Here is a 26,297-nt window from a genome sequence, read left to right as displayed (position 1 = left end):
CATTTGGCGCCACAATATCATGCGCCCCCTGAGCGGGAGGCGAAGGTACTGACACGTGAGGAGAGTTAGTCGGCATAACTTCCCCCTCGTTGTCTGGTGATAATTTCTTTACAGATATAGATTGACTTTTATTCAAAGTGACATCAATACATTTAGTACACATATTTCTGTGGGGCTCCACATTGGCCTTCAAACATAGTGAACAAGCAGATTCATCTGTGTCAGACATGTTTAAACAGACTCGCAATGAGACTAGCAAGCTTGGAAAAACCTTTCAAGTAAATTTACAAGCAATATAAAAAACGCTACTGCGCCTTTAAGAAGCACAAAAAAAACGTCACAGTTGAAATAACAAAGAACCAAATCAGTTATAGCAACCAAATCTTCACAGAAAATGTATTAAGTTAGAAAAGTATTGCACCCACTAGCAAATGGATGATTAACCCCTTAATACCCAAAAAACGGATAATCAATTTAACAATTAACGTTTTTTATCACAGTCAAACACACTGTCACAGGTCTGCTGTGACTGATTACCTCCCTTAAAATGACTTTTGAAGACCCCTGAGCTCTCTAGAGACATCCTGGATCAAGGAGGAAGAAGCAGGAAGACTGAAACTGAATTTTTACTGCGCAAAAAAGCTCTAAAATAGGCTCCTCCCATTCCTATTACAACAGTGGGAAACCTCAGTTAATCGTTTCTATATAGAAATAAACAACAGCCATGTGGAAAATTTCATGCCCCAAAAGATTTATCACCAAAGTACCTCACAAAAAACGAATAACATGCCAGTAAACGTTTTAAACATACACTTTAAAAGTTAGATAGTGTTATTAATAAGCCTGCTACCAGTCGCTTCTACTGCAGTTAAGGCTTATACAATACTTCGGTATTAACAGTATTTTCTTAGTCAAATTCCATTCCTTAGAAAATTACTCATTGTACATACATTCATCAGCCTGATACCAGTCGCCGCTGCATTTAAGGCTGTACTTACATTACATCGGTATCAGCAGTATTTTCTTAGTCAATTCCATTCCTTAGAAAAATAATTTACTGCACATACCTCGTTTGCAGGATTCCCCGCATGCTATTCCCTTTCTGAAAGTTACCCCACTCCTCAGAATGTGCGAGAACAGCCAGTGGATCTTAGTTACTTCTGCTAAGATCATAGAAAACGCAGGCAGATTCTTCTTCTAAATACTGCCTGAGAACAAACAGCACACTCCGGTGCCATTTAAAATAACAAACTTTTGATTGAAGAAATAAACTAAGTATAAAAACACCACAGACCTCTCACAACGACCTATCTAGTTGAGTTGCAAGAGAATGACTGGATATGACATGTGAGGGGAGGAGCTATATAGCAGCTCTGCTTGGGTGATCCTCTTGCAACTTCCTGTTGGGAAGGAGATATAATCCCATAAGTAATGGATGACCCGTGGACTGAATACACTTAACAAGAGAAAACGGACACTAAGTCCTATTGTGGCCACAATAATAATTAAAATATTTATCCAGTTAAAAAATCCATTTGAGTATATGCAGACCTTTGAAAAGATATTAGTTCAAATATGCTTGCTGTGCAGTGTGGTGTTACTTAGTCCGTGAGTGATAGATTAACAAGCCTTCTTGTGAATTGTCGCCAAAGTTATTGTGAAGGCAAATGAAACCTGTTATTGGTTCAAATGAACTTAATGTGCAGTGTGGTGTCACGTAGTTCATGAGTAATAGGATAGCAATCCTTCTTGTGAATTGTGAAGGCAAATTAAACATGTTTGTTGAATAGGTGAAAGTGTAAAGATGACCCCTCTAACCCTCTTACTGGACCTCCGTGTTGTATTCAGCCACGACTAATACCGCTGATTTTTTGACCGCATATGAGATCCAAATCTGCTGCTAACTTCAAGCGTGTTTGTTCTCTGTGTCTCAGCATCTCACTCAGACTGACGCACACATATGATCCTTCCGAATCTCCTGATTGGCTAACAAACAGTTCCAATCTTCCAGTCCATTATTAGAGGGTAAAGTTCAGATAGATTTGTGTTACGCGTTTCGGTGCTGTATCCTGCACCTTTATCAAAAGTGTATAGCTATTGGATTCAAATACTGTGGTTTTTATATCCTTTTGGACTCCTCAATTGGTGACAGCTAAGAAGACCAAAAACATGGATTCTACAAGGTTTTTCAAAAGGTGTATCCTTTAACTGCTCTTGATTTGCAAATATTTGTAAATTGTGCTAACAAAACAACAGTGTTAAATCATTTTAAAATATTTATTTTTACTTTCAAATTATATGTTCTATCTGAATCATGAAATTAAAAAAATAGGTTTCATGTCCCTTTAATTGCTATGAGTTTAATATCCCTTTCTGAAATGTTCATAACTAGGAAGCTAGAGATTGGAAAAGCAAAACAGCAATAATAGCCAAAGAAAGGCTGCTGCTTTCAGTGCAGCAATTCCTACATAAGCCTATTTAAGTGTTAAATCCTATTTAAATGTAAACCAAGAACAACAAAAAAAATCCTATTATTCCTTTAAAGAACAAGCTATTTATATAATATATTTCACCTTATGGCACATCCCTTATAAATTGTCCAGGTGTTCCTTATTAACGGAATGCGCCATAGAAAATGCAGGTGTGCTTAAGTACGACAGTTCAAGCTGTGGTTTTGTGGGATGCCTGTGCCTTCCAGAAACACATTTCCAGCTGTTCAGTGTATGAGTTTTATCATTGTGTGAGTTCTAGAAATACATTCTCACAGGCACAATACAATTAGCGTGTCAGCCATTTACGTAACCCACAAGGGCATTTGGTTTAATCCATTAAAGGGAAACACAACAAATAAAATTCTGCGCATTCCATAGGTTGAAAAACAAATAACTTTTATATCAAATAAAATACAGGCTATTTCATTAATCCACACTTAAGTACATTGAAAAGGAGGGGAGTTCCACTTACAGCTATGATGGTGACTGTTGTCCTTGCCAGCTTTTTAAGACACCAACAGAATCCTTCAAAGATCACAGCTATTCTCCCCCCAAAAATGTTTTGTTTGCTAGAACCTTCTATAAAGCCAAAGTTCAAATATATAGAGCGAAGAATGTGTATGGACCTCAAATGTGAAGTAAATTTAAACTAGTAATACAGCTGTTTCAGCTGGGTATTTTCCCATTGGCACTTCCTGCTAAAGCTAATTGTCCAGAAGGTAGTTCCTGTTAATATTAATTGGTAACAGGTTCATCCTTTTAAAAGGGACATTAAACTGCTGTACACAGTTACAAATAAATAGTAACTAGTCATTTTGTTTTTGCATTTCATCTTATTCCTGCAACTCTTTAACCCCTTAATGACCAAGGACGTACGCCACACGTCCTCAAAAAAAATACAGTTAATGACCGAGGACGTGTGGCGTACGTCCTTGGTCTGGAAAGCAGCTGGAAGCGATCCTGCTCGCTTCCAGCTGCTTTCCGGTTATTGCAGTGATGCCTCGATATCGAGGCATCCTGCAATAACCCCCCTTGGCCATCCGATGCAGAGAGAGCCACTCTGTGGCCCTCTCTGCACCGGACATCGGTGGCCGGTATCGTTGGTGGGTGGGAGCAAGTCTGGGAGGCGGGTGGGCGGCCATCGATGCGCCGATTGGAGTGGAGGGGGGCGGGATCGGGGGCGGGACGGGCGGAAGCGTGCATGGGAGCGCGCACGTGCACGGGAGGCGGCGGGCGCGTGCACGGGGTGGGAGCGGGAGGGAACCGCTACACTACAGAAAAATAATTGTAAAAAAAGTAAAAAATAAAAAGTTTTATAAGCTGTAAATAAACAGCTAAGAGATCTGGAAGGGGTGGGGGGTTGATCTTGGGGGGGGAAGCTACACTACAGAAAAGGGCATTTTTTTTTAAAAAAAGGCACATTTTTTTACTGAACTGGGTACTGGCAGACAGCTGCCAGTACCCAAGATGGCGCCCATTAAGGCAGAGGGGGAGGGTTAGAGAGCTGTTTGGTGGGGGATCAGTGAGGCTGGGAGCTAAGAGGGGATCCTACACAGCAGCATATGTAAATATGCTATAAAAAAACACAAGAAAAGCCCAAATATAGCTTTTATTTTAGTACTGGCAGAGTTTCTGCCAGTACTTAAGATGGCGGGGACAATTGTGGGGTGGGGGAGGGAAGAGAGCTGTTTGGGAGGGATCAGGGGGTCTCATGTTTCAGGTGGGAGGCTGAGCTCTGCACTAAAGCTAAAATTAACCCTGCAAGCTCCCTACAAGCTACATAATTAACCCCTTCACTGCTAGCCATAATACACGTGTGAAATGCATCGGCATTTGGCGGCCTTCTTATATTTTTATTATTTATAAACAGCAATGTATACATTTACCACATTTTCTTTTCCTTATACGCCACGCAGGGCTGAGTATTATATTTCATACTTGGAAAAGAAAAGAAGAAAAATAAAGAGGAGTAGAAGGTAAAAAGACTTATGTATAATCAAATTATTAACATTGTATATTTATATTTCTACACATTGCTGAAAATTTTAACTTTTTTTTTCCCTTATAAATCAAATCAGTACTAGACAAAAAGTAAAAAGACAAAGCATAATAAAGCAAAACAAAACAGAAACAAAAACAAAAACGGAAAAAAAAAAAAAAGGAAATATAATAAAATAAAATAATTTCCCCTTATGCCCTTCACCTTCTCTCCCCAGCCAAATTTCCAGCTATCTCCCTAAAGGGGTACCAGAATTGATTCTGTGCAGATTCTGGGAGTGAATGTATAAACTTTTCCCACTTCATCCTAAATACATTGCTTGTGTCCTCATTTAATTCTTGAATATCATATTGTTCGATAATTGCTTGTTTTATTAAATAGTTTTTCCATTCTATAAAATTAAGTTTTTTACTATTCTTCCAATTTCTAAAGATTATACATCTAGCTGCCATAACCGAGATATTTATACATTTCCAGTTTGCTCCCATTTCCTTGAATCCTGGTAAGAGGACTATATGTCTTAACTTGAATTTATTAGGTTTCCTTATAGTTTTATCTAGCCAGTATTCAATTTTACACCAGAATTGTTTGACTATAGGACACTCCCAGATCATATGTATTAGATTAGCTGCTATTTTACTACATTTCGGACACTTATTAAACTGTGTATTGCCCCACTTGAAACCCTTCTCTGGGGTATAGTAAATATTATGTAGTAATTTTAAGTGGGCCTCTCTCCATGTTTCAGAAATTGTTATTTTAAGCACTCGCGAGATTGATTCCTTTATCTGATCACTAGACACATTTATTTCTATAATAAGGGGTCTCCATTTGTACGATAGATTATCTAAATTAATTTGGCCTTCATAACCGGAGATAAGTTTATACCATGGTGCAATAGAGCATATACCCTGTGTAGTCATTTTTAACCAAGGTTCTATTTTCTCCCATCCCATATTCCAGCCATTGGCCCTGATAAGTTGCTGCGCATAATGCCTAATTTGGAGATATGCGTAGAAGTCTGAGTTCTCTAATAAGTAGTCCTTTTTCAAAGAGTCAAATGTTTTAACAATTCTTCCGTCTATATCTAGTATCTGACTTAAAAATTTCAATCCTTTAACTTCCCAATTCTTAAAAAGAGTAGAATTATAACCCATTGGGAAGGACGGGTTATCCTGTATCGATAGATATTTAGATAGTCCATATTCTATTCCCAATTTCTTGCATACCTTTTAACAAGCTATTATGGGATTAATAATTGTTTTACGATTTTTAATATTCTTTGGAAGTTTTTGCCACTGAATATGTATAAGGTTTAATAAATTGTGTGGTGCACAGGTGTTCTTTTCTAACTCTGGAATCGTAAAGTATGAGGTACCTGTTCACCACTCTGTTACAATTCTGCCTAACATAACCCAGTTGTAGCTTTCTAAGTTGGGGAGAGCAAGACCCCCCATCTCTTTTTGCAGGTATAATTTAGTCAATGCTATTCTGGGTTTCTTATTATTCCAAAGGAATTGTCTTAGAGCCACGGAGATCTCTCTTATGTCTTTCTTGGACATTGGGATAGGTATATTTTGAATTAGGTACAACATTTTTGGAAACAGTATCATCTTGAATATATTAACCCTACCGGTGATCGATAGAGGTAAATTAATCCATGTCTTTAGATTCTCTTTAATCTTCCTGAGTAAAGGTTCATAGTTTGAGGAATACCAAGTATCCTCTTGAGTTGAGACTACAATTCCTAGGTATCTTATACCCTCTGTGGCTTGCTTAAAATAGTTTCCTGGATTAATGGTTTCATCCTCCTGAATTATCATCATTTCGGATTTACTTATATTGATCTTATACCCTGTAAAGGCTCCAAAATCTGCTAAAGTTTCTAGAATTATCTGAATATTTTCTTTTAAATTACGAATATATAATAGTAGATCATCAGCATATAGGGAAACCTTGCACTCATAATTACCTACCATTATACCCTGAATTCTTTCTCTGAATGCTATAGCTAAAGACTCGATCACTACATTGAATAGTAACGGTGAGAGAGGGCATCCCTGTCTAGTGCCTCTGCCTAAGAGAAAGTTTTGTGATATTTGTCCATTTACTATTATTGCAGTTTGGGGTTTACTATATATATTTTTAATTAATTGTATTATTGTTTCTGGGAAACCAAACTTTAACAGTGAAGTGAATAAGTGATCCCATTCCACGGAATCAAAAGCTTTTTGTGCATCGAGGGAAAGTATGGCTGAGCTGGGACTATTCTCTATCCTACCTCTATTTTTATTTCTCTGATTCTGTTTCCTGTTTGTGTGCTCTAATACTAGAAATAACTTGCGAAGGTTAGAGGCTGAATTTCTTCCTAACATAAATCCTGTCTGATCAGCGTGGATTATCGATCTTAGAACTACCTGGAATCTATTTGCAATAATACATGTTAAAATTTTGTAATCTGAATTTAGCAAAGATATGGGCCTATACGATTCAAGCAACATTGGGTCTTTATGTGGTTTTAATATTAGAGTAGTCCATGATTCCGTGAAATGGGATGACATCTCCTTCCCTCTTGTTAAATACTGATTGAATAGCAAAGTTAAAATAGGAACTATACATTCTAACAGTATTTTATAATATTCATTCGGTAAAAGGTCAGGACCTGCAGCTTTGTTATTTTTTAGATTTTTAATAACATTGGTAACCTCTTCTTCTAAAATTGGTCTAGTAAGTTCTTTTAATTCCTCATCTTTAAGTTTTGGAGTCTTAGTTTTGGCCCAAAATTCATTTTTTTTTTCCATATCCAACTTCCCCGAGCTATAGACCTTCTGATAGTAATCCTTAAATGAATTTAGTATATCCTCCGTTCTATTTACAATCTTCCCATTCAAATTTATAGCACCAATATAATTATGTCCTTTCGCTCCTTTCGCTAACTTAGCCAAAAATTTCCCAGTTTTATTTCCGTGTCTATAAAACTTTGCACCCAATCTAAGCTCTTGTTGAGTAGTTTTCTTTAAAAGCCAGATATCTCTGACCTCCTTCACCTGTATATAATTTTGCCAATTTAGATTGTTTGGTGCATCCAGGTATTTATTATATGCGGAAGATAACCTCTTAATCACCTCATTCTCTTCAATTTTTATTTTTTTCCTTTTTTTGCTTAAAAAAGCAATAACTTCACCTCGAAGTACCGCTTTTGATGCTTCCCAGAATATATCTGTTTTTTCCAAATATTCCGAATTATTTGTGTGAAAGTCCTGCCATTTTTGCATCAACATATTTTTAAATTCTAGATTCTTAATCAAGTGATTGGGGAACTAGAATCTTCTCATAGGGGGGTGACCACAACTCATTTGGATTTTAAGAATTATAGGGGCATGATCTGAAAGCAGTATTTCTTTAATCTCTACCTCTGCTTCTAAGCCAAACAATTTCTCTGAGATAAGAAACATATCTATTCTTGAGAGTGTATTGTGCGCCTTAGAGGCACAGGTGTATTCTCTTCCAATCGGATTGAGCTCTCTCCAAATATCTTTTATCTTTAAATTAGAAGTAAATCTGTCTAACAACTTGGCCTCAAGCTTATCTCTATTAGTTTTCTTTATCTTGATGCTTTTTCTTAACCTGTCTAATGGGATCTGAAACACCATGTTAAAGTCCCCCCCCCAATTATGAGAACCCCGTCTGCCTTTTCCAGCAACTGAGTTTGTAAGTTTGACCAAAAAGTTGGAGTATGGACATTAGGACCATAGACATTACATATAGTAAAAAGTTTTTTCTCTACTTCCAATTTTAAAATAAGATACCTTGCATCCGGGTCTAAGTATAGAGACAAAATTGTATATTGAAGTTTTTTATTCAAAAGAATTGCGACTCCTTTTTTCCTTTTGCAACAAGGAGTACCAACTACTTCTCCCACCCAATCAGATTTCAATTTCAGAAGTTCTTGTTCTTTTAGGTGTGTCTCCTGGATGAGGGCTATGTCAGCCTTCATATTTTTAAGTTGTCTCAGGATTGCTTTTCTTTTTATCGGTGATGTGATACCGCCCACATTCCACGAGACACACCTAACTTGATTCATCATCTAATATTAAAAAAAAAACAACATTTTTTTATTGCCCCAGCGCGAATGCCATAGGGGGAAGAAGAAAGAAAAAGGGAAAAAAAATTAAAAAAATTATAAATAAATAACACAATACCCCAAATAAAACAACACCTTACCCAATCCCCATAGAGCTCTACATTTTCTTGTGTCTTAATCATCAATATGTACAATCCTTCTCCTGTCATATTCTGTTATATAACCTCCTCCCTCATAAAGGCTTCCACATCTCTAACATTTTCAAACAACCTGTTCCCTTCAGTTCCTTGTATGCGTATTTTAGCAGGGTAGATTAGTGTAGCGTTATAGCCTTTATTAATTAGTGACGTACATATGGGGGCCATTACTTTCCTCTTACTAGATACCTCTGCCGAAAAATCCTGGAAAAGAAGGATCTTTTTCCCTTCTATTTCTATATCTCTTTTTTTCCTAAAATATTGTAATACCATAACTTTATCTTGAAAATTGAGATATCTGGCCACTATTGGCCTAGGCCTATCAGTGCTACCATCATCCCTTCTGTGCCCTAACCTGTGTACTCTCTCTACTATTAAGGGTAACTGTGTAGGGGGTATTTTTAACTTTCTAGGTAAAGTATCAGACATAAACAAATTTAAGTCCTTAAACTGTGTGTTTTCTGATAGACCAATCATCTTTATATTGTTTCTGCGTGCGCGGTTTTCTAGCTCGTCTACTTTCTGCAATAATTTATCTACATCCTTTCTTATCTCTGAGCTGCTCATACCTTGACCTTCTACTCTATCCTCCAGGTCTGATATACGCTGCTCTGCCTCCCCTAGTCTTTTGGAGAATTGTCTTACTTCGTTGGTCAGTCCTGATATCTCAGATTTAATCTGTTCAAACTGTGGCAAGAAAATATCCGACATTGTTTTAGTTAGTATCTGTATATCTAATGAGTTACTACTCTCATTAAGGTTTTCAGGAACCATATCAGTGCCCCCTTTGTTTTTTTTATCCCTACTCCTTGCTGCCATAGCTGGGGATTTGCTTTTATGTTGTGATATAAATTTATCCATGTATGGTCTAGGTCAGGCAAGACCTACACTTGATTCCGAGATCATACAGGATCAGGTGTGTAAAATCCAATGTGCCAATGTGCTTGATATAGTGTACACTAATTATTATTCATCAAAAAGAATAACTTATGTATCCCTACAAATATTTAAACTGTAGTTTTAACTACTAGTGATCCCAGTTTAGAAAAAGTTATATTATGAGACCTCCTTTAAACCTTAATGGTCTCTTCAAGAAGTTTTCCACTATTAGATATGTAACCTATGTGTCAGTCCTGCTTGCTTTGTCTAGATAAGATTCAAATATACCGTATTATGTACATATATGTATCTTAGCTAATTGTGCCATTATTTTGAACATAACATTGTTTTCCAACGTGCTTATTTAATAGACAGCCTCACGCAGGCAACATCTGTTATCTCACCCAGAGTACCTAGGTAGAAAATCTGAATCCCCTAACTCACTCAGGTTAAGTTTAAATCAGTACTAGGTATACACCCACAGGGTATTCACATCAATATAAAATGGTTAGAAATGTATATAAATACAGAAAAACTTGATGAGATGTCCCTGATGGCCTAGAGAGGCCCACAGACAGACAGTAGCAAACATATCTTCCTTAAACAAAGGTGATTGGTATTGTCTTTAGCATGTTTTTTAAAGAACAGCCTTGCTCAAACAGCGTCTGTTATTTCATCAGAGATACCTTAGTCAGGGTCTTAGACCCCTCTCTCAACCAGGTTGAGTTTAGGGCGATACTGGGCACACTCAGAAGAAAGAGGTATTTATAATGGTTAAGTACATATATGGCTGAAAAAAGAGTCTTGATGAATTATCTTAATAGACTGTCCCCTTTGGTCATTGGAAAATTCATAAACAGTCAATAGCAATCATGTTTTCAATGGTGGTGAAGTAGTCCCCAAAGCAAGTTAAAAAGCCTCCGGCTAGGCAAGAAAGCAGAACAAATAAAAAAGTTACCTGGGTGGCTGGTTTACTCCCTTACCACCAAGTATCATGCACTTCAGTTTATCCTTCCAGATGAGGTATCAGGCGGCTTCTCTCTCGCTGCAAGATTATTACAGTGTCTTGGAGAGTAGTTGTCTTCCCTCCCGGCGCCTCCTATTTCAAGACAGGGGGTAGACCACTTTATCCGATAATTAAATCGCCCCACGGGTTTAAACACCCAGAAGATCCAGGCTTCTCTGGGGCAGGAAACCAAGCTTCTCGCTCAAGCCTGACAATATCCCCTGCAATTACAATCCGCACACCGACTCTGTAAATTCGGACTCTTTTCGACTTGTAACCAAAGGGACGGGACTTCCCTTTTTCTTCACCTCCTTAATGTAGAGGACTTTTACCCGTCTTCCGGCCCTTGGATCACCTGATCCTGATCCCGACCCGGCATCCACAACTGGAGCCTATGGTCCGTGCTGAGGGTTGTAACTGTGGCGTCTTTCGTCCATGCGACGAGCACACGCCGGAGCTGCTGCTTGTTCACAGACTCCTCCTCCAACCGGAACTCTCCATGATTGCTGGCAAAAAGCAACACCAAAAAGCAACGCCAAAGCCATATATGTCTGCTATTTATGAACAAAGGGGATCCCAGAGAAGCATTTACAACCATTTGTGCCATAATTGCACAAGCTGTTTGTAAATGATTTCAGTGAGAAACCTAAAATTGTGTAAAATTTAACGTTTTTTTTAATTTGATCGCATTTGGCAGTGAAATGGTGGCGTGAAATATACCAAAATTGGCCTAGATCAATACTTGGGGTTGTCTACTACACTACACTAAAGCTAAAATTATCCCTAAAAGCTCCCTACATGCTCCATAATTAACCCCTTCACTGCTGGGCATAATACACGTGTAGTGCGCAGTGGCATTTAGCAGCCTTCTAATTACTAAAAAGCAACACCAAAGCCATATATGTCTGCTATTTCTGAACAAAGGGGATCCCAGAGAAGAATTTACAACCATTTAAGCCATAATTGCACAAGCTGTTTGTAAATAACTTCAGTGAGAAACCAAAAGTTTGTGAAAAAATTAGTAAAAAAGTGAACGATTTTTTATATTTAATCGCATTTGGCTGTGAAATAGTGGCATGAAATATACCAAAATGGGCCTAGATGAATACTTTGGGATGTCTACTAAAAAAAAATATATACATGTCAATGGATATTCAGAGATTCCTGAAAGATATTAGTGTTCTAATGTAACTAGCGCTAATTTTGAAAAATAATGGTTTGGAAATAGCAAAGTGCTACTTGTATTTATTGCCCTATAACTTACAAAAAAAGCAAAGAACATGTAAACATTGGGTATTTCTAAACTCAGGACAAAATTTAGAAACTATTTAGCACAGGTGTTTTTTGGTGGTTGTAGATGTGTAACAGATTTTGGGGGTCATAGTTAGAAAAAGTGTGTTTTTTTTCCATTTTTTCCTCATATTTTATAATTTTTTTTATAGTACATTATAAGATATGATGAAAATAATGGTATCTTTAGAAAGTCCATTTAATGGCGAGAAAAATGGTATATAATATGTGTGGGTACAGTAAATGAGTAAGAGGAAAATTACAGCAAAACACAAACACCGCAGAAATGTAAAAATAGCCTTGGTCCCAAACGGACAGAAAATGGAAAAGTGCTGTGGTCATTAAGGGGTTAAAGGGACAGTCTAGGCCAAAATAAACTTTCATGATTCAGATAGAGCATGTCATTTTAAACAATTTTCCAATTTACATTCATCACCAATTTTGCTTTGTTCTCTTGGTATTCTTAGTTGAAAGCTTAACCTAGGAGGTTCATATGCTAATTTCTTAGACCTTAAAGGCCACCTCTTTTCAGAATGCATTTTAACAGTTTTTCACCACTAGAGGGTGTTAGTTCACATATTTCATATAGATAACACTGTTCTCGTGCACGTGAAGTTATCTGGGAGCAGGCACTGATTGGCTAAACTGCAAGTCTGTCAAAAGAACTGCAATAAAGGGGCAGTCTGCAGAGGTTTAGATACAAGATAATCACAGAGGTTAAAAGTATATTAATATAACTGTGTTGGTTATGCAAAACTAGGGAATGGGTAATAAAGGGATTATCTATCTTTTAAAACAATAAAAATTCTGGTGTAGACTGTCCCTTTAAGCTATTAAAACAGGAGAACTGATTTGTAATAGTGCTAGAAACTGAAGCTCCGCCCCTTTGTACTGGGGGCTGCCATCTTGGAGCCAAGGTATTCTCACAGCCTGTGACATAAGCTGTGCACACACACAGATCAGTAATATTGTACACTTTTTTACAGCTACACAAAATAGGCAATGATACTGATCTATGAGTGTAAACTGCTTGTGTGAGAGTACCTGAGTTTCAAAATGGCAGCTCCCAGTACAAAGAAGCGGAGCTTCAGTACCTCCCACATTTAAGCTTAAAATAGTAGAACGGATTTGAAAAGAGCTGCAGGAACAGGATGAAATACAATAACATAATGAGTGGTAACCATTCTAGAAAAGGACAAGGAAAATAAATAGAAGCCATTTATTTTGCAATACTAACAACAGACGAAAGGAACACTGTACTCAAAAATATTCTGCCATCCATATGAGCATATTATACATGTGGAAACTTTTTTATTAAGGTAAAAGGTGTTTAAAGGTGAAATTAAGATAATATACAAGTATCATTTGACTTCCTACACATGCTGATTGGCTTATAGGTACTTCCAATTAATGTTCAATGAGCTTTAAAGGGGCGTTAAAAAGTAATTAAAAAAAAAAGTTGACATGTATAATATGCTCATATGGATGGCAGATTATTTTTGAGTACAGTGTCCCTTTCGTCTCGTGTAGGGAAGTGTTGTATTATTGCAAAATAAATGGCTTCTATTTATTTCCTTGTCCTTTCTTGAACTATGCAGCATCCTTGAGGAACAACTTCTGCAATGTATGAGTTGCGCTACATGATGGTGAACAACATGGGCATACGGAGACTGTAATCAAGCTGATTAGCAAGAAGGTCAGGAGAAAATCACAGAACAAATTACTGTCTATCTATGCGGAACGTGAAAGTTCCATCTGCAACACTGTGTGCCCTGGATGCTTCTTCAAGAGAACCCAAGTGTATGCCAATCAGAGGACAGAATGAACCAGGCGAGAGAATTGTGCACCAACCATTAAGAACTGGCGAGGGTTTAGCTGTTGTTTCCTGCCCTAAGATGGCATCACACAAAGAAAAACTATCAAGTGCACTTCTCAGAAAGCGGAGGCGAATGCCACCTGAGTGGTTTTTTTTGACAAGTTGTCTTGTAGTCTCCCTTATAACTTTTGCAATTGTTGCTCATGTGGGCAAACACCTGGCGTAGATGGTGCAACTTGAAGGCTATGCTTCACTAGAGAGTCAGGCTGCATGCAGAAACCCCTGTAAACAAAAATATGTTATGGCACCAGGAGGAGTATCAGTTGTCTTTCACAAGCTGACAGATCTCAGAGCACTCTTGCAGGATTTATGTCAAAATGATGTCCCAGCCTTTTATGACCCTCTGTTTACACTGTCACCCAGAGAACACGCTGGACCAGGGAGGTAAACTGCTGCTGCGCAGAACCAGAATAAGTTGTGTAAAGTTGGATCTATCGCTAATATTCAGCCAAGTATACAGTAGCTCTGGGCAGAACTCTGCACTCTACACAATTTGTCTCCAATGCTTTAACTATAATTAAAATGATATGCTTTTACAATATTATTATTTAAACAAATCGGAAACCCCGACTACCCAAATGAGATTCAGCTGTAATTGTCATTTTGGTGTGCTTCATTTGTTCCCAAACATATAACAAATATACAATATTTGTATTCAACCAGTTATTGTATTATCTTATATTGCCCAATTTAAAAAAGGGTAATTTTAATCTTCTGTTCCATAATTTTTAAACACATTTACATCTTCAATTTAACATTTTTCGCTAAATGAAAACTGCAGGTGCAGCTGTAAAGGTTCCATATTGAAATCTCTCAATGCTTCAAGGATTATAGAAAATCATATCATACCTCCCAGAAATCTCTGGCAAATCTTCCCTAACACAAGCTAATTCTTCTGGAAGAATAAAAGTTCAGGCAATTTGTGAGATTATCTGATAATGGTGTATTTTGAGATACCTGCAATGCACAATTTAACAAAACAGTTTTAATTATTATATATTATTAGATTTTTTTTTCAGGATTTGCAAACTGCAGAAGAATATTGTAATCCCTGTTATAGTAAATGAGGTATTCCATTTTGTTTGGGTTGCTCGTAGGGCGGGTCAACAAATTGTTAACCTTTATTTATAGAAACAAAACATAGATCTATATTTACATAACTGAAAAAAGCAACACATGTTCTGCAAATCTACATATACATACCGACCCAGAAACCAATTGGATCTTTACAAAGAGGGATGAAGTAGCAAGATGAAATTATTTAACAAACTATTCTCAAACTTCAGTTGTGTCATGGGAGGTTGCTCAGTAGCTGGTAATCAGTAGAGGGTATGCAGTGGCAGGTACTTGGTAGGCAAAATGCATTCTTCAAATAGGCAAAAGAGAAGTGTCATGTTTTAGGACTTGAGTTGTAAAGTCCAAGGACTGATCTGACTAGGTTTGCCAGATGTCCTCCACAAAAATGCTGGACAATCTCTTGGTGAATGGGCACAATTGTAGATGGGGTTCACACACTGCCCCTCTAAAAGCCTCTATTCCTGATCCCACTGTGTATACTTTTCACAACTGAGTAGTAATTTTACCCCTTGACGATCAGTAACATACAAGTCAATCATTTTCCTCTTTTGCTACCAGTAACATATGTGAACAGAAGTCATTAGAGCCCATGACTGACCCTTACTTCTTTCTGCTCTACATTTAGGCAATGATGGTCTTTTGTGTTCAGCTAAGGCTCTAGGATTTAAAATTCAGGACATTTCAGTGTCCAGTAGACATGTGCAACGCTAAAAAAATTGTTTTGTTTTCATAAGTGAAATAAATAAAAAAAAATTGGGCAAATTAGTTTTAGTTTAATTAGTTTAAAAATAAAAAAACTACCATTACAAAAAATAACAAACAAAATTATCCCAAAAATTTTAAATAATTCCTATTGTAATACCCCAAAACACCCTAATCAATTTATAAACTACCAAGGGCCCTTAAAAGGGCCTTTGTAGGGCATTGCCCTAAAGTTAACAGCTCTTTTGCAAAAAATAAATACAAACACCCCCTAACATAACAAACACCCACCCCCAAACCCACAAAATAAAAATAAACCTAATTTACCAATTGCTCCGTAAAGGGCATTTATATGAGCATTGCCTTTAAAAGGGAATTCAGCTATTTTTCGGCTTATTAAAAAAAAAAAGCATAATCTAAATAAAATATAAAAAAACCACCCCAAAAATAAAAAAAAATCCCATTAAAAAAAAAAAATAACAAACAAACTTATCCAAAATAATAAAAATTATTCCTATTCTAATACCCCGTTTAAAAAAAAGAACCACCACAAAATAAAAATTCCCAATCTATAATAAACTACCAATGTCCCTTAAAAGGGCCTGTTGTAGGGCATTGCCCTAAAGTTAACAACTCTTTTGCTAAAAAACAACAAACACCCCCTAACATTACAAACCCCCACCCCCCAAACCCACAAAATAAAAAAACCTAACTAAAAAAACCTAATCTACCCATTTCCCAAAAAATGGCATTCAGCTCTTTTTCAGCCCATTAAAATCTAAAAAGAAACAACCTAAAAAAAAAAAACTAACACTAACCACAAAATCGGTACTCACAGTTGCTGAAGTCTGGCAAACGATCTACTTCCTAGCAACGAACCATCTTCATCCAGGCGGCTCCATCTTCATCTATCTTCTTCATCCCTGCGGAGGCGGAGCGGTCGATGCGCGGAGGCAGAGGTCCAAGCGGATATCCGACGTGGAGGTCCTCTTCATGCGATCATCCGCCGCACACCGAGGATTCAATGCAAGGTACCCCTTTTATATTGGGGTACAGTTGCATTCCTATTGGCTGAAAAATTTTAATCAGCCAATAGGAATGAGAGCTGCTTAAATCCTATTGGCTGTTTTTTTATTTTTAGTAAGGTTAGTTTTTTTATTTTTAATAATGTTAGGTTTTATTAGTGTAAGCTTAGCTTTTATTTTTAATTCACAGGTAAGTTTGTATTTATTTTAATTAGGTAGTTAGTAAATAGTTATTTTGTAGCTAGCTTAGGTTTTATTTTTTTTTACTGGTGAGTTTGTATTTATTTCTAAATAGGTAGTTAATAATTGTAACTTTAATTTAGGTGTATTTTAATTATGTTAAAGTTAGGGGGTGTTAAGTTTAGGGGTTAATAGTTTAATTTAGGTTGTTGCAAAGGGGGGCTGGCGGTTTAGGGGTTATAGGTTTAGTTAGTGTTGGCGATGTTTGACAACGCCGGTTTAGGGGATAAAAGGTTTAGTTAGGGTTGGCGATGTTTGGGAACCGCCATTTAGGGGTTAAAGGGACACTATACCCAAACATTTTCTTTTATGATTAAGGTCGAGAATACAATTTTAAACAACATTCCAATTTACTTCTATTACCTAATTTGCTTCATTCTTTAGATATACTTTAATGAAGAAATAGCAATGCACACGGTGAACCAATCACAGGAGGCATCTATGTGCAGCTACCAATCAGCAGCTACTAAGCATATCTAGATATGCTTTTCAGCAAAGAATATCAAGAGAATGAATCAAATTAGAAAATAGAAGTAAATTAGAAAGTTGTTTATAATTGTATGTTCTTTCTAAATCATGAAAGAAAAAATTTGGGTTTCATGTCCCTTTAATATGTTTATTTAGTGTTTCAGTTAGTGTCGGCGATGTCGGCGAACTGCGGTTTAGGGGTGAATCGGTTTAGTTAGTGTTGGCGATGTTTGGGAACAGTGATTTAGGGGTTAATAGGGTTAGTTAGTGTCGTTGATGTCGGAGAACTGCGGTTTAGGGTTTAAGTTAGTGTCGGCGATGTTGGGGGAACAGCGGTTTAGGGGTTAGCAGCTTTATTTATTGATTTAGTTGATGTTGGGGAACGGCGGTTTAGGGGTTAATAGCTTTATTTAGTTAGTGTCGGGGAACAGCGGATTAGGGGTTAATAGCTTTATTTAGTGATTTAGTTAGTGTCGACAATGTTTGGGAACTGCGGTTTAGATTAGAACAATGAAAAATTCAGAATATGAATAATGGATCCGAAAATTCCGAAAACCGACATTCATTTTCAGAATTTTTCAAGATTTTAGTTATGGTGCCAATTCGGAAATTCGGACGCATTTGAATCTCCGAATCGGCCAAAATTTGGTCGAAAACTAAATTTAGACAAAACGAAATGCACATGTCTAGTGTCCAGTATTTTTGTGAAGATTTTACTGAACAGCTTGCTAAATACTGGACTATCAAGAACCAAAAAGTTTCACTTTTTTTTTTTCTTCTTAGAAATAATTCCCTATCTCCTCCACATCTAGGTTTAGGGATATGTTCAATAATCTTAAATCTAAAATGAGATATAGGGGCCTATTTATCAAGCCGTCAACTATGCTGCATTCGCTGGGACCAATACGCTCGCCTAACATCGTGGCCACGGACCTGAATATGTTCTCCATATTTATCAAAAAAGCTGTCAAAAAGTCACGCACTAAGTACGGGGCAATGAGCAGCGGACTGTTGTTAACTATACTGAAATGTTTAACCCCTATCCCGCTGCTCCCGGACCCTGCCGCAACTAAATAAAGTTAATAACCGCTATCCCGCCGCTCCCGGAATCCACTGCAACTTTAATAAAGGTATTAACCCCTATCCTGCCACTCCCAGAGCCCTCCACAACTAAATAAATGTATTAACCCCTAAACCCCTGGCCTCCCACATCACTACCACTTACTAAAACTATTAACCCCTAAACCGCCAGCCCCCCACATCGCCATAAACTAAATTAACCTATTAACCCCTAAACCTAACAACCTGCTAACTTTACATTAAATATTAACTCATTCCTATCTTATAATAAATTTAAACTTACCTTTAGAATTAAAATAAACTATATTAAACTATTAATTAATCTACCCTAACTATTATACTAAAATTACATTAAACTATATTAAACTATATTAAACAATTCATTAACATACCATATTATACTAAAATTACATTAAACTAACAATTAAATTAACTATATTATATATTTAAACACCTAACCCTACTCAAATGATTTAAATCTACAATTAAAAATTACTAAGTTACAATAAAATAACAACTAAATTACACAAAATACAAAACACTAACGGCTAGATTGTGAGTTTTGCGGTATGAGTGAAAAAGCAGCGTTAAGGCTCTTTTTCACTACCGCTGGTATTACGAGTCTTGCAAGTTTAGCTGCACCGCACACTTTTTTGGCCAGAATGCAACGTAACTACCGCAGCTTTCCAAAAGTCCTTTTTCAATGGGACTTCCACAGCGCCGGTATTACAAGTCTGCCTGGGAGGCCAAAAAGTGAGCGGTACAGCCTAAAACTACAAGATCGATACCGTAAACTGAAAGTCAGTAGTTATGTGTTTTACGCTACAAAGCAGTAACATAAAACTCATAACTAAAGTGCTAAAAAGTACACTAACACCCATAAACTACCTATTAACCCCTAAACCGAGGCCCTCCCGCATCGCAAACACTAAAATAAAATTATTAACCCTTCTTGCCGCTTGGATGAAGACTTCTGCAGCTTCTTGAGGATGGATGTCAGGTCTTCAAAAACTGTAAGTGGATCTTCGGGGGTAAGTGTTAGGTTTTATTAAGGGTTTATTGGGTAGGTTTTATTTTTAGATTAGGGTTTGGGCGGAAAAAGAGCTAAATGCCCTTTTAAGGGCAATGCCCATCCAAATGCCCTTTTCAGGGCAATGGGGAGCTTAGGTTTTTTAGATAGGATTTTATTTTGGGGGTTTGATTGTGTGGGTGGTGGGTTTTACTGTTGGGGGGTTGTTTGTATTATTTTTTTACAGGTAAAAGAGCTGATTTCTTTGGGGCAATGCCCCGCAAAAGGCCCTTTTAAGGGCTATTGGTAGTTTAGTGTAGGCTAGGTTTTTTATTTTTTGGGGGACTTTTTCAATTTTGATAGGGCTATTAGATTAGGTGTAAGTCGTTTAAATAATTGATAATTTCTTTTTTTATTTTGTGTAATTTAGTGTTTTGTTTTTTTTGTAAATTAGTTAATTGTATTTAATAAATGTAATTTATTTAATTGTAGTGTAAGGTTAGGTGTTAGTGTAAGACAGGTTAGGTTTTATTTCACAGGTAATTTTGTATTTATTTTAACTATGTAGTTAGTAAATAGTTAATAACTATTTAGTAACTATTCTACCTAGTTAAAATAAATACAAACTTGCCTGTGAAACAAAACTAAAAACTAAGATAACTACAATGTAACTATTAGTTATATTGTAGCTAGCTTAGGGTTTATTTTATAGGTAAGTATTTAGTTTTAAATAGGAATTATTTAGTTAATGATAGTAAGTTTTATTTAGATTTATTTTAATTACATTAAAGTTATGGGGTGTTAGGGTTAGACTTAGGGTTAGGTTTAGGGGTTAATAACTTTAGTATAGCGGCACCGACGTTGGGGGCCACAGATTAGGGGTTAATAAGTGTATGTAATAAGTGTATGTAGGTGGTGGCAGCAACATTGGGTGCGGCAGATTAGGGGTTAATAAGTGTATGTAGGTGGTGGCGACGTTGAGGGCAGCAGATTAGGGGTTAATAAGTGTACTGTAGGAGTCAGCGATGTCGGGGGCGGCAGATTAGGGGTGTTTATGTTAGGGTGTTAGGTGTAAATATAACTTTTCTTTCCCCATAGGAATCAATGGGGCTGCGTTACGGAGCTTTACACTTCTTTATTGCAGGTGTTAGGCTTTTTTTCAGCCGGCTCTCCCCATTGATGTCTATGGGGAAATTGTGCACGAGCACGTAAAACCAGCTCACCGCAGCGCAGGTATTGGAGTGTGGTATGGAGCTCAATTTTGCTCAACGCTGAAATATTGCCTGCTAACGCCAGGGTTATGAAAACTTGTAATAGCAGTGCAATAGGGAGGTGAGCGGTGACAATAACTTGCAAGTTAGCACCGAGCAGCTCTTACAGCAAAAGTCGTAATCTAGCCGTGTGTTACACAAAATAAAAAACACTAAGTTACACAAAATAAAAAATAATATATCAAATATTTAAACTAATTACACCTAATCTAAGAGCCCTATCAATATAAAAAGCCCCCCCCCCCCCAAAATAAAAAAAACCTAGCCTACAATAAACTACCAATGGCCCTCAAAGGGCCTTTTGCGGGGCAATGCCCCCAAAAAATCAGCTCTTTTATCTGTAAATAAAAATACAAACAACCCCCCAACAGTAAAACCCACCACCCACACAACCAAAACCCCCAAATAAAAACCTACTACGGCCAATAGAATCAGCCAATAGAATGCAAGCTCAATCCTATTGGCTGAGTGCATCAGCCAATAGGATGAAAGCTCAATCCTATTGGCTGACTGCAACAGCCAATAGGATTTTTTCCACCTTAATTCCGATTGGCTGATAGAATTCTATCAGCCAATCGGAATGTAAGGGATGCCATCTTGGATGACGTCATTTAAAGGGAAACTTCATTCTTCAGAAGACGTTGTAAGAAGAGGATGCTCCGCGCCGGATGTCATGAAGATGGAGCCGCTCCGCGCTGGATGGATGAAGATAGAAGATGCCGTCTGGATTAAGACTTCTGCCGGCTTGGATGAAGACTTCTGCCCGCTTGGATGAAGACTTCTGCCCGCTTGGATGAAGACTTCTGCCGCTTTGTTGAGGATGGATGTCCGGTCTTCAAAAACTGTAAGTGGATCTTTGGGGGTTAGTGTTAGGTTTTTTTAAGGGTTTATTGGGTGGGTTTTATTTTTAACCTAGGAACTTTGGGTGAAAAAAGAGCTGAATGCCCTTTTCAGGGCAATGGGTAACTTAGGTTTTTTAGATTGGGGGGTTTGGTTGTATGGGTGGTGGGTTTTACTGTTGGGGGGTTGTTTGTATTTTTATTTACAGGTAAAAGAGCTAATTTCTTTGGGGCATTACCCCGCAAAAGGCCCTTTTAAGGGTCATTAGTAGTTTATTGTAGGCTAGGGTTTTTTTATTTTGGGGGGCTTTTTTTATTTTGATAGGGCTATAAGATTAGGTGTAATTTGTTTAAATATTTGATCATTTATTTTTTATTTTGTGTAACAGTGTTTTTTATTTTGTGTAACTTAGTTGTTATTTTATTGTAAATTAGTAATTTTTAATTGTAGATTTGAATAATTTGAGTAGGGTTAGGTTTTTAAATATGTAATATAGTTAATTTAATTGTTAGTTTAATGTAATTTTAGTATAATAGTTAGGGTAGATTAATTAATAGTTTAATATAGTTTAATGTAATTTTAGTATAATAGTTAGGGTAGGTTAATGAATAGTTTAATATAGTTTAGTGTAAATTTAGTATAATAGTTAGGGTAGGTTAATGAATAGTTTAATATAGTTTAATGTAATTTTAGTATAATAGTTAGGGTAGATTAATTAATAGTTTAATATAGTTTAATGTAATTTTAGTATAATAGGGTAGGTTAATTAGTAGTTTAATATAGTTTATTTTAATTCTAAAGGTAAGTTTAAATGAATTATAAGATATGGATGAGTTAATATTTAACGTAAAGTTAGCCGGTTGTTAGGTTTAGGGGTTAATAGCTTAATTTAGTTAATGATGATGTGGGGGGCTGGCGGTTTAGGGGTTAATAGGTTTAGTAAGTGGTAGTGATATGGGAGGCCAGGGGTTTAGGGGTTAATACATTTATTTAGTTGTGGCGGGATAGGGGTTAATAACATTATGTAGATTAGGGGTGCTTAGACTCGGGGCTTATGTTAGAGTGTTAGGTGTAAACGTAACATTTATTATATCATATAATTTATTATATCATATAAATCAATGAGATATCTGGCAGCATCGAACATGAGCTTTTACTGCTTTCAGACTCCCATTGATTCCTATGGCATCCGCGGCCTCCAGGGTGGCGGATTGAAAACTAGGTACGCTGGGCCAGAATAGTGGCGAGCGTACCTGTTAGGAGTTGGATAACTAGCAAAAGTCAGATAGTGCCGAATTTGTATTCGGATCATCTGTAATGACGTAAGCATCGATCTGTGTCGGACTGAGACCGGCGGATCGTATGTTACGTCACAGATTTCAACAGGTCTGTAGGTTTGATAAATGAGGCGAATCAGGCTCGCCACAATTAAGCTGTGGAATTCCAGCGTATTTGCGGTTGACGGCTTGATAAATAGGCCTCATAGTATGATGCTCACTCATATTTAGAGCTGATAAGCACCATACCCAAAAATGCAAATTTTCCTCCAAAAATTACCAATTTACTACACATTAAAGGGATCTGAAACATCAATACTTTAGTAAAAAAAAGTTAAATCAAATTAAATGAAAAAGGGAAACAAATATATTTTTTTATTTTGTGCAAGCAAAAATCTTCACATGATCTTTGGATGGAGCCATATTTACTGCTCAGATGTCAAAAACATCAAAGTGGCATGAAACCCCAACTTTTTCTTTTTAAATAGAACATACAATTTTAAATAACTTTCCAATATAATTCTACTATCAAATTTTCATGTTATCCTTTGTTGAAGGTAAGTTCAGGGGTGTGCACGTGTCTGCAGCACTATATGGAAGCCGTTTTGCAAAAATGTTATACATTAGCAAGAGCACTAGATGGCAGCCGTTTTGCAAAAATGTTACACATTAGCAAGAGCACTAGATGGCAGCCGTTTTGCAAAAATGTTATACATTAGCAAGAGCACTAGATGGCAGCACTATTTCCTGTCATGTAGTACTAATGTTATACATTAGCAAGAGCACTAGATGGCAGCACTATTTCCTGTCCTGTAGTACTAATGTTATACATTAGCAAGAGCACTAGATGGCAGCACTATTTCCTGTCATGTAGTACTAATGTTATACATTAGCAAGAGCACTAGATGGCAGCACTATTTCCTGTCATGTAGTACTAATGTTATACATTAGCAAGAGCACTAGATGGCAGCACTATTTCCTGTCATGTAGTACTAATGTTATACATTAGCAAGAGCACTAGATGGCAGCACTATTTACTGTGATGTAGTACTAATGTTATACATTAGCAAGAGCACTAGATGGCAGCACTATTTCCTGTTATGTAGTGCTGCAGAATCGTGCATGCTACCTATCTAGATATCTCTTTAACAAACAATAACGTGAGAAGAAAGCAAATTTGATAATAGAAGTAAATTGGAAACGTTTTAAAAATTGTATTCTCTATCTGAAAAAATGAAAAGAAAAAAAATAGGGTTTCATGTCCTTTTAATGCAATAATTTTCTCTTTCCAAACTTTTTTTTTTTAAAGTATTCTGTTAAAGGACCAGTCAACACATTAGATTTGCATAATCAACAAATGCAAGATAACAAGACAATGCAATAGCACTTCGTCTGAACTTCAAATGAGTAGTAGATTTTTTTATAACAAATTTCAAAGTTATGTCTATTTCCACTCCCCTTGTACCATGTGATAGCAATCAGCCAATCACAAATGCATATACGTATAGTCTGTGAATTGTTGCACATGCTCAGTAGGATCTGGTGACTCAAAAAGTGTAAATATAAAATACATTTTTTTAATGGAAGTAAATTGGAAAGTTGTTTAAAATTACATGCTGTATCTGAATCATGAAAATATAATTTAACCTGAGTGTCCCTTTAATGTTTTGTATTTTAATTTCAATTCCTCTATACAAGGAACCAAGGTTTCTTCTCTTCTCAACTGAAAAGACCATTAAATACAGTAATAAACAAAAGCATAATAAAAAAGTCAGTACAATATGTGACACATTTCAAAATCATTCCATTTCCCTGTGATCTGTATCATGTGACAGTCTTCAGCCAATCACAAACTGTGTCCATGTGCGTATGTGTACAATTTGGTAATATAAGTACATTGGAAGTTTTTTTTTCCTCTAAATTACGTTCTGAATCATTAAGGTATTATTTTGATTTTAGTGTCCATTTAAAATGGAAAATAACAATATAAACATAGGGTATGTACCAAGTGCCCTTATTCTATATATGCTAGCATGTATTTACCCAGCAGGTCGCAGGTCTGGCAACAGCCTATCCAGTGGTAGCCGATCACTCAGGTAAGCATTGTAGCCGTAGTACTGAAATTGCTTTAAGGCCACCCGTTTGTCTTCTGAGCTGAGATCCTGACCCCAATGTGCGAATAGGGAAGAATCCGTGAATGGTTCCGCTGCATTTTCTTCTGGTTTCTGTGGTGCTTCTACAACAGAAGAAGAAAAAAAAAAAAAAGTATAAGAAAACATTTTTTTTTTCATTTATCTTAAATGCATATAAAACTGATTTGCTTAAAAGTAATTCAATTAGGAAGTTAAAACCAAACTCACCAATTGGGACACAATGGTAAGATCAGAGCTAGCTCTATAATTGGACCAGTTGGGACCACGGGACCCAGGCAGCACTTGACAGGGGCAGAACATAGGGACAGTACAGTCTGGATTACAGTGTTTTTAAAGGGCCAAAATAATCGAACATTTCATGGAGCACTGCATGTCCCAAGCAGAAAGGACCACAACTGAGATGTGCAACTAGCCCTGCTGATTGGATCATCAGCAGTTTTTGTTGGGGACGTGCAGTGCTCTCAGTCCCCGAGCGGCATTTCTACTGTGTGTTTAACCACTTTGTGGGGGTTAAACACACAATAGTTTAGTGTCGATAGTCTTAAAATTACATGCTGTAATGGGTTAGAGGATGTAATTTTTTCGACTATTTTGGCTCTTTAAAGGGACAGTCTACACCAGAATTGTTATTGTTTAAAAAGATAGATAATCCCTTTATTACCCATTCCCCAGTTTTGCACAACCAACACAGTTACATTGATATACTTTTTACCTCTATTATTACCTTGTATTTAAGCCTTTGCAGACTGCCCCCTTATTTTAGTTCTTTTGACAGACATACATCTTAGCTAATCGGTATTGACTCTTAGGTAACTCCACGGACGTGATTACAATGTTATCTATATGTCACACATGAACTAACGCCCTCTAGTTGTGAAAACAAAATGTAAAAATGCATTCAGATAAGAGGCGCCTTCAAGGGCTAAGAAATTAGCATAAGAGCCTACCTAGGTTTAGCTTTAAACTAAGGATACCAAGAGAACAAAGCACAATTGATGATAACAGTAAATTGGAAAGTTGTTTAAAATGTCATGCCCTATCTGAATCATGAAAGTTTATTTTTAACTAGACTGTCCCTTTATGATAAAAATCTAATAGGGTGCTCATCTGCATGTTCTCGCGAGATTTCAATCTACTTGAGAGAACTTATTCTGGTTGAATTTAGTCTGTAGTGGGAGCAGAGTTGAGGGGTGTGATTTCATTCTTGGATACAGGCAGCACAATGTCTTGAGCAGGCCCTGGGTAACACTATATGTAATCACTACTAATATATGGCAAGGCTCGCAGAACACTCTCTGTTCTGAGGCCAAGTACTCTCTTCTATGTGTTTTT

At 36.8% G+C, this 26,297-nt stretch overlaps 1 protein-coding gene across 1 annotated transcript in view; it reads right to left on the bottom strand.

Moving 5' to 3' along the window:
• The window catches only part of LOC128643483 (polypeptide N-acetylgalactosaminyltransferase 18-like), a gene marked incomplete at its 5' end in the record, with an annotated part of 233,425 nt that extends 208,377 nt beyond the window's left edge, over window positions 1-25,048 (bottom strand). Inside the window, one exon of the mRNA XM_053696328.1 lies at window positions 24,856-25,048. Within this exon, the coding sequence (XP_053552303.1) occupies window positions 24,856-25,048 (193 nt within the window). The remainder of the gene's footprint in view (window positions 1-24,855) is intronic.
• Between the last annotated feature and the right edge of the window lie 1,249 nt (window positions 25,049-26,297).

Source organism: Bombina bombina, unplaced genomic scaffold (genome assembly GCF_027579735.1).
Source record: "Bombina bombina isolate aBomBom1 unplaced genomic scaffold, aBomBom1.pri scaffold_587, whole genome shotgun sequence".
Lineage (NCBI taxonomy): Eukaryota > Metazoa > Chordata > Amphibia > Anura > Bombinatoridae > Bombina > Bombina bombina.
The sequence above is the reverse complement of the archived record's forward strand: the minus strand, read 5'-3'. Positions and strand labels throughout refer to the sequence as shown.